General features: G+C 39.2%; 1 protein-coding gene across 1 annotated transcript; it reads right to left on the reverse strand.

Annotated features, from left to right (window-relative positions):
* Positions 1–326: 326 nt before the first annotated feature.
* Positions 327–3,293, reverse strand: LOC148690264 (uncharacterized). The gene is made up of 2 exons (XM_088687230.1): positions 740–3,293; positions 327–342 (listed from the first exon to the last, which is right to left on the reverse strand). The coding sequence occupies exons 1-2, from the start codon at positions 2,698–2,700 to the stop codon at positions 327–329; spliced, it is 1,977 nt and encodes a 658-aa protein (XP_088543356.1). The 5' UTR covers positions 2,701–3,293.
* Positions 3,294–10,276: the final 6,983 nt, after the last annotated feature.

Below are 10,276 nucleotides of genomic sequence, written 5' to 3' on the forward strand. Positions count from 1 at the left end.
AGTAATGATGACAGGTAGTGTCTGATCTTCTCCCAAGAAAACATACTTCAAGTGACTAGGTAATGGCTTTAACTCAAGTGTAGGTGGCTGCACAATTGATGGAAGTAACTTGTTAGTCAAAACCGAATCTAAAAGTGAGAGTGGAGACTTACCAGAGTGTGAGGGCAATGACTCAAGGGCCGCGACCATTTCAAGCACTTCACTACAAGGGGGCACGGCAATATGGTCAGATTCCATGCCGTGGCTTGCAAGGATTCCCCCACCCTCAATTCTTGCTCCTATGCCGTGCACTAAGGCCACTTCAAGTGCATCTTCGTTCCTTCGATTCAAATGTACCTGTGCCTAAGAATCAACAATGTCAATAGCAAAACAAGAATGGTCCTCAATTGGATATTTAATGGTTTCAGAAAGATTAAAACGAATAATGTCGCCATCAAATTCCATGGTTAATGTTCCCGTATACACATCTATCTTTGTTCTCGCTGTTTTCATGAATGGACGGCCTAGCAAGATTGGCAATGATGGAGCATGGCTTGAATCCTCCATTTCTAAGACATAAAAATCTGCAGGAAAGATAAGATGATTGACCTGCACTAAAACATCCTCAAGGACTCCCTTGGGATAAGCGTTAGAACGATCAGCCAATTGAATTATAACGTCATCTTGTTTTAACTCACCCAGGTTCATAGATGCATAAATGGAATATGGCATAACATTAATAGAAGCACCTAAATCTAACATGCATTGCTCAAATCTAGTGTTTTTAATTGTGCATGGGATAGCAAAGCTCCCTGGGTCCTTACACTTTGGAGGTAACTTTCGTTGCAAAACCGCGAATACATTCTCACTTACTTTCACAACTTCTTTGTTTGAAATTCTTTTCCTAGTTGTGCATAACTCTTTTAAAAACTTTGCATACCTGGGCACTTGCTTAATAGCATCAAGTAAAGGAATGTTTACTTGGGCTTTTCGAAAGGTATCCAAAATGTCCTTTTCGCTTTCTTCCTTCTTCGATTGTGCAAATCTGCGAGGGAAAGGAACATTGGGCAGATTAGTGTTCGAAATCACAACATTTGGGACAACCTTACCTAAGGTGGATGGATGGGAGGTCGTAGATGGCTGCGGCATTGGTGGTACCACCCTTGCCGTGGGGTAATTTTTCTCCTCTTCTTCGATTCGTATCTTCTCATCTTCCTTGTTTCCCACTTCTTTTCCACTTCTTAGTGTGATAGCTTTTGCAGATTCGAAACCACCCTTTGGATTGACTACCGTAGTGCTTGGTAACTTACCATTTTCACGGAATTGTCCCAAAAATTCGGCCATTTGGCCCATTTGCTTCTTTAGCTCATTAACCTCCTTTGCTTGGTTCTGCATTCCCTGTGCCATTGTGATTAGTAACTGATATGTTTTATCGTCATTCATAGACGTACCTGAGTTGGTTTGGGATGATTGTGCTTGAGGAGGTGGTTGTGGTGCCATTGGCCTTGGAAAGAAACCCGGGGGTTGTCGGAATCCACTTTGTTGGGCATATTGTGGTGCATCTCTCCATCTGAAATTGGGGTGGTCACGCCATCCCTGATTATATGTGCTGGAGAAAGGATCACCCCTTGGTTGGTTTTGATTCCCATAGCCCACGGCATTGACAGATTCCCACCCTCCGTTCTCAATTAATTGAGGGCATTGATCAGATTGGTGTCCTTGAATGGAGCATACACCACAGATTGTAGTTCCTTGCGTTTTAGGGCCTTCAACAAACTGCGATAACATAGACGTAAGGTTAGCCATCTGGGATTGTAACTCAGAAATAGAACTTACCTCATTTACATGCTGTGGCCGTGGGGTGTCTCTCTGCCCAACACCTTCATATTGTTGTGCATTGAGTGCTCGATTAGCAATGAGAGTTTTGGCATCCCTAGGTGTCTTGTCCACTAGAGCTCCTCCCGCGGATGCATCCAACATTTGCCGTTCAAGTGGTAGAAGACCTTCGTAAAAATATTGAAGAAGTAGCTCCTCCTTCATTTGGTGTTGTGGACATGAAGCAACAAGAGTTTTAAAACGTTCATAATAAGTTGGAAAAGATTCACCTTGGCTTTGCTGAATTCCACTAATCTTCTTGCGAAGAAGAATGACTCGTGATGTCGAAAAGAACTTCTCTAAGAAGACTCGCTTCATACTCTCCCATGATGTGACAGTTCCGGGAGCCAACTCATACAACCAATCCTTGGCCTTCTCCAACAAAGAAAAAGGAAAAGCCTTCATCTTCAATATGTTGTTGTCCACGTTCACCGGTGTCATACTTGAGCATACGACTTCGAACTCCTTTAAATGCTTATTAGGGTCCTCCATTGCTAACCCATGGAACTTGGGTATATGATGTAGCAAACTGGACTTCAACTCAAATTCATCGGTCTTCTCAGGGGCTGCCCTAGGGTATTGGATGCAAAGAGGGGCTGCATTGGCCAAAACCGAGGCAGAAAGCTCTTTGATGGTTCGATTGTCCACTGCCATGGTTGGTACTTCCTCTTTAACCCAATCCGTGGCCTCCTCTTCAACCTCAACTTCAACTTCTTGCTCTTCTAATTCAGGTTCGGGACTAGGAGGATTAGACGCTTGCGATTTCTTTTTCCTTCTCAAAGTCCTCTCGAAATCACCGTCAAAGTCGGAGATATGCTCACAAACAGGTTGTGAGCCACGAGTCATAAACTAGTACCTGCACACAAAAACTAACAAGGTTAGCAATCAATCTAATAGACTCGGCACAAGTAAGGAAATAAGGTGCCACACACGGCACAAAAACAAAACACACACACACGGTGCAAAAAAAAATTAAAACAAAACAGAAACTAAACAATTTAAACAAGACTCAAGACAAGGGATTAGCAACTTTGCTAATCCCCGGCAACGGCGCCAAAATTTGATGTGAAAATTAACTTGACACACAAATTAAACCCTATTTGTGACAATTGTAGTAATGAAGTAAGTAGGGATCGTTCTAACCGGGGATTAACTAGGGGTGCTAATCTAATTTGAATTGACTCAAAAACACAAAAACTAAACTTAAAGACTCTTAATAAGACTACTATGACTTAGAACAGTTTTGAAACACTCAAAACTGCCTAAAACAATCAAATTGACTCAAACAGAAACTAGAACTTAATTTGGACGAATTTGAAAGTGTTTATGACTCCAAATGCTTAAGAACACAAAATAAAACAAATTCGAATGACTAAGACTCAGCAAAATATGGGGGGATTGTGGTTGGACGAATTTAAACTAAATGGGCAGATTGTAAAGAAAACAGATTTTAAGACAAAACTGTGATGAATCAATGGATGATGGAATAGCTAGGGTTCTTGGAGATTTTCTACTTTAAGGTGTTTTCATTCCTTCTATTCTTAATAACATTTTCTATGATTTCAATTATGAATATGCGTAACTAATTCCTTTTGCTATGGCGAAGCCTTGAGCCTTAGCATGAATATGTATTTTTTATTTAATTGCTTATGATTAATTGCATGCGCACTTTGAATTATTAATTACCGTGATTAAAACTATCTAATTGTCTTAATGCTTGATCACCATTAGGATCTTTAGAAAAGTAATTTGATGCAATTTTGGTCGGGAGTTTCCCTGAAATTGATGCTGGCTTCTTCTGATTAATAATTGTAATTTCACTTAAGATGAATACCACATCTTAAGGATTGCATGTTTTTTTTCAAAGAGTTTTCATAAAGCATAATGAGTCTCTCGTGTTCAGATTTGATCCGAATGTCCAGACGGATTGCATGTTAGATATACATTCTATGTTGGAGGTTCCAAGTAGAATATAAATTAGAATGACCTAACCTTCAAAGTGGCATGTGTAGATCATAAGTAATTGGTAAAAATGCATAGGATTGCTAGGTGATGGTGGAACCCTAGTGCTTATATAAATTGGTATTTAAAACTCTTTTCTTTTATCATATTTGTTTTCAATTAAAATTCGTTTTTAATATTACTCAAGTTTAAAATCTCTTTTCTGAACTTTCAATTTTAAGTATTTAATTTGAAATTGTTTCTACATTAGGATATTTAGAAAAGTAATTTGAATTATTAATTATCTGAAATTGATGCTAGCTTCTTGTGATTAATAATTGTAATTTCACTTAAGATGAATACCACGTCTTAAGGATTGCATGTTTTTTTTTCAAAAGGTTTTCATAAAGCATAATGAGTCTCTCGTGTTCAGATTTGATCCGAACGTCCAGACGGATTGCATGTTAGATATGCGTTCTATGTTGGAGGTTCCAAGTAGAATATAAATTAGGAAGACCTAACCTTCAAAGTGGCATGTGTAGATCATAAGTAATTGGTAAAAATGTATAGGATTGCTAGGTGACGGTGGAACCCTAGTGCTTTTATAAATTGGTATTTAAAATTTTTTTCTTTTATCATATTCGTTTTTAATATTGACACATCCCGACCGAAATCAAGGCGTGTTGGCCGTTACGTGAGGGTGACGTAGTCATGTGCACAGTGCGGAAGCAAAAGATAATAATAAAAGTACGAACAAATAAAAACCAAACTACTAAATAAACTAGTTAAAGTAATACACTAGTGTGAGACTAAGTGTGATAAACATAATCAGAGCACACAAAGCCTAAGTGTAGTCCAGAAAAACGAATACTAAATACACAACACCCAAAGGTGATCCTACATTTGTGATGTTTTGTCAGAACCACCGTCAAGTCCTCATGAGCCACCAAAGCGCTTCTAACTAGAACCTGGAGGGGCGCAAAACAGAAAGTGTGAGTGGGCAAAAACAAAGCTTTTCAAAATCATTTCATTATCAAAAGTTCTAACCCCTCTCCATAAAACCTGTATAATTTTCCAGAAAATAGAATATATAAATATGTCACAACCATGCCTAGAGTAACAACATTCACAAATATGTATGTATGTAAGCCATGTCAACTAACTCAGCACATGATGTAAGTAACCCAGGTAATGTCAATCAATACAGAAAATATGTCAGCCGAAGTCACCTAACGTGACCTGTACGGCTGAATCTAGAGCTCAAATCCATAACCCAATCACTACACCTGCACATGAGTCGGAACCACCTAAAGTGGTCTGTACGACAGGACTGGGTGTAAATAAGTATGCTCAAGTGCTACGATCACGTGAAGATTGTGCGAATAATCGCGGGTCACCTACGAGTCGTAACCACCTAAAGTGGTCTGTACGACAGGACTGTGCACCTAACTTGGATCTAAGATGAGCGTGTGGTGTAGGAGGTGAACATCACGTGAAGGAATGTGCCCTAACTCTGGGCGGGAGCACTAACACCGGGGGTGCAGGTTATGAGCTCTCTATGCATTTCACATAACCACTAATTCACAACCATAATCTATAAACTTACCTGGTACTTACCTGTGCGTCCGCAGCACCAAGCAAAAATATATGCAACTACTAATGCATAATTAAAATAGGCAAAGACTATGCATGACATTTAAAACATATAAGCATTCAATTTCATTTTCTAGGAAAAACCACAAGTATATAGGTATATACAGAAAACCAAAAGCCCACTCACTGGTACGTGGAAGGGTCGTAACCCCCTTGCCTCGAGTGACTGCACTCATCCTCAAGATAGGTCTCACCTATATGCGAAACAACCATAAAAACGTCAATTTAAAGCACATAACCAAAACTAGGTAATAACTTCTCATACAATGCTCAAATGGGGTGTGTGAATACACCAACATGATCTACTCAACCTCACGAACAACCCCATATTTTTAAAATAATTTTTCGAGGCTCCACGCGCCGGCGAGTGCACGACCCTACACGCCCCCACGCACGGCCAAAACTGACGGATTCCCTAACCGCCGTTAGGGAATATTCCGTGAAAACTAACAGATTCCATTAAAACTAACCTGACACCGTTAAGAATATTCTGTTAACTTAATGGAATATTCCCTTGTCTTCTCCGGCACTCCTCCGGTACTGTCGCCATCGCCAGAAAACTGGAAAATTTTCAAATCTTAATATCTCACTCGTTTCTTCACCAAATTTCATGAAACCAGTACCAAATTGAAGCTCTTAACTTGTAGAACATTTCCTTACCTGTTTAAAGCCCCAAAGATCACGAGATGTCGTCGGAGAAATTCAAGAAAAATCGGCCAAACTTGCAACTCACGATCCCGACGTCCAATTCCACCCAACAAACCACCCCGAGCTTCCTAAGGACCTCACTAAGCTTCCTAAAAGCTTCAAATTCCTTGAAAGTCAATAATTCATGTGTGCATGAACAGTGACCAAATCGGAGATTCCTGGTTCAACGTGAAATCAAAGGATTCCTTACCTAAATTTGGTATGGCTGAACTTGTATGATCCTCACGAACACAAAGGTACCATTTTCCACTTTGATCCGTCACGTTTGCAAGGGTTTTGAACCTCGTCCGTACAAGTGAGAAAGGGAGAGAGAGAGAGAGAGAGAGAGAGAGAGAGAGAGAGAAAGAGTTTGAGACATAGAGAGATACATGGGAGAAGATGATGTGGATGTGGGTGTGTGTGGTCCAGGTGCAACCAACAAAACCACAAAACAATCATCCCAAAATGACAAATAACTACCAAGGGCAAAATCGTCATTTCACACATACGATACAAATAATTCGAGACAAGCTGTCACAAATATTACTCAAATTTAAAATCTCTTTTCTTAACTTTCAATTTTAAGTATTTAATTAGAAATTGTTTCAACATAAATTATCAAAATAGTCCTTGAGGAGAACGACCTTGCATGAGTATCTATACTACAACATCCTTGTATTCTTGCAAGTATTTCATGTGATTTTGACCCTATCTGCATAGATGTTAAAAATCCTATCAGCTAGCCCTATTAGGAGAATGGGGACCGGCCATATGAGGTATTTTTTGGTGTTAATTACAATCAATTAGCTAATTAATAAATCAATTATTTAGCTAATTAATATAATTTGAAAGAAATAATTTGGGAGTTACCTTGTGGGGAGGATTTGATGAGGATGGATGAAATAGGTTTTGAATAAATACCTATTTTAATCACTTTTGACCTTGATTGAGTGATGAATGTCCACTGCTCGCGTGTAGAAGCTTCGGGGGTAATTTTGTCTTTTTATACCCTAGAATCCACGTGTCGCCTCCATATTTTTCTCGATTATTTTTTGCTCTATAGACACAATATATTGATCTGTCCCTTGATCACTCAAGTCACTTTGACATATTACAACCATGTGAGGAACCCTCAACAACCCCACTTAATCATCTAGAGATCAATTTACCACCAGTAAGAAGAAATCCCTTCAGGACACGTAAGCCTCCTCCAAAGTTGTTGGATTATGTCACGTATGCAACAAGGCATCCTATCACCGATTGCCATCCATATCACCACTGCTCACCTTCTCATGCAACCTTTCTCTGTTCTCTTTCAAATCACTATGAGCCTAGGACATTTCAGGAAGCTAATCTTCATTCTGAAAGGAAGCTATGCACAAAGAGTTACGTGCACTGAATGACAATAATACTTGGAATGTTATTCAACTTCCTCGTGGGAAGAAAGCAATGGGCAGTAGGGGGTTTTCAAGCTCAAATTTCATTCTGCCGGATCTATTGAAAGACATAAAACATGATTGGTGGCTTGAAGTTTTACTTAAATGTACATGATAGATTACAAAGAGACCTTTGCACCCGTGCTAAGATGAACACAGTTCGAGTTTTTCTTTTCGTGGCAGTTAACCAAGGCTGGTCATCATATCCAATGGACATAAAAAACGTCTTCTTGCATGGGGAACTTGAAGAAGAAGTCTATATGCAATTGCCTCAAGGACACTTTCAACGCTCTAACAATGGCCTTGTGTGTAAGCTTTAAAAAGTCATTTATGGCTTGAAGTAGTGCCCTCGGGCATGGTATGCAAAATTAAGTTCAGTTTTGGAAGAGGTAGGGTTCTCCTGAAGTAACGCAGACTTGTCATTATTTATTCGAATTGGTTCAGCGGAAAAATTAATGGTGTTAGTTTATGTTGATCTTATCATTACTAGTGATAATATGGATGGGATTACCTCTCTCAAACGATCACTCCATAAAAGGTTTGCTATGAAAGATCTTGGTAAGTTGAAATATTTTCTTGGTTTTGAGATGGCAACAATACACAAGGGGTTGTTTTTTATCGCATGAAGTACGTGTTGGATCTTCTTCAAAAAGCTAAGATACTTGATTGCAAGCTAGTCAATACCCCATTGGATTGCAAGTTAAAGATGGACATGGAAGGTGAATCTCTCACTCATGTAAGCTATTATGAATGGTTGGTTGGCAAACTCATTTACCTCACTATTACACAACCCTATATCACATACGCGGTGAGTCTTGTTAGTTAATTCATGCATGCACCCACTGTTAAAGATCTTTTTGTTATTAAACAGATATTGCATTATCTCAAGGGTTCCATTGGTCATGGTATTCTCATGCGCAATAAACATTCCACCAAGATATTTGGCTACGCAGATGCTGACTGTGCAGGAAATGCTTTTGACTGGAAATCTACACAACGTAATGTACATTTGTGGGGGAAATATTGTCACTTGGAAGAGTAAAAAACAGCAGGTTATCGCTTGATCGAGTGCCGAAGCAGAATATCAAGCCATGGCTTCTACTGTGTGTGAACTCATTTGGCTCAAGGGTTTTTCTATCAGATTTGGGATTTTCTAGCAATGTGAACCAATGTCCCTTATGTGTGATAACCAAGCTGCCATGCATATTGCAGCTAATCTTGTGTTCCATGAACAAACAAAACATATTGAGGTAGATTTTCATTACATTAGGGCACAAGTTCAGTCTAAAGTTATTCATACAGTCTTCACTCATAGCCATAATCAACTAGCTGATTTATTTACCAAAGCCTTAGCCTCTGTTTCGTTTCAGCATCTACTTGACAAGCTTGGATCCAATCCTTGAAGGGGAGTACTCAACGTGTAAAGATATGATCTCGTAGCATGTAGCCCTTAACGCCTTTCTCAAAACCGATGAATATGCATTCGAGTGATTTTGGTTTGTGTTTGGTTTTCTCATCGCTATTTATAGTTAATAGACCAATGGTTACATGCCTTACAAGTATAGGATTCCTACATCCTTTTAGAATAGGAAAAACTAACTTATTTCCTAATCCTAAACTAATTGGGATTATAGAGTGTGAAAGCTAGAAAATAGGAGGTTAACATGGACTAGTATGCTTAGCCCCTTGGTGGGCTTAGGAGTAAGAATTGAACAAACAAAATTTAAGTGGTTCACCCCTAAATATAGGGCTACATCCACTATGGAACTTATATATATTGCATAAAGGTTACAAATAGCGCTCAGATTAATCTAGTCCCTTTTCTCTCCGACTTATCAAAAGTACACATCCTCCTTATATAGGCCATTTGCGAGCCCCAAGTCTCCAGCTCGAGTCTTTCACTGCTCTCGCACTTGATGCACCAAGTATGTAGACATGATTTGCTAGCTGCCCCTTCTATTCTTTAGTCGATACGTGGTGACAAAGTAACATTTGTTCAGGTCCAGTTGCATGTTTCCTTGAGACAATGCATACCGAGCACCTTGCTTGCTCGGCCCTAGAATTTGTGGGAAGCCACACTGATGAGTCCAAATTACAATCTATATATTATTTAAGGGTCGAAAACGGCATTGTGTTAACTCAAAGAAAAACACACTTCCCAATTTATACGGGGAACATCCTGTGTGAAAAACTAAACCTATTTGACCTTGGTATTTTGACAAGTCAAATCAGAACACATAAAACATTAATGATTAGTGTTTGATTTTAGCAAAAAAAATGTTAACAATGAATTCATGTGTCATTTCAATGCATTGTTTTTGTTTGTAGGGACAGAAGATCAAAAGAATTAATTTTTTTTCTAATATAATATTTCCGTCTTAAAGAGATGAAATTTATCCATCGCCATGCTGCCTAAAAAAATAAGTTAATGCGGTAACCAAATTTCCCTGGCTTTCCAGAGGGGAGGCTACATGTACTCAAGCAAGTCAAGACGACATAAATATCTTTAGGGTTTAACCAGCATTTAACTGTCACGCGGAATGAGAGTTAGTGTTAAGGAAATGTCTGTGTAAATCACGCCCGGCGGAGGTGACACCTCCGCAGGCCAGCGCTCACACAAGAACTCACGTGATGGACTCATGTAAAACAATGCACTAAGCCGAACTGAGCAGAGCAGAAAGGGTCAGTTGGCTATGCAAAGCCCA

The sequence above is a fragment of the Pyrus communis genome, chromosome 16, assembly GCF_041283825.1.
Source record: "Pyrus communis isolate YQ-2024b chromosome 16, ASM4128382v1, whole genome shotgun sequence".
Taxonomy (NCBI): Eukaryota; Viridiplantae; Streptophyta; class Magnoliopsida; order Rosales; family Rosaceae; genus Pyrus; species Pyrus communis.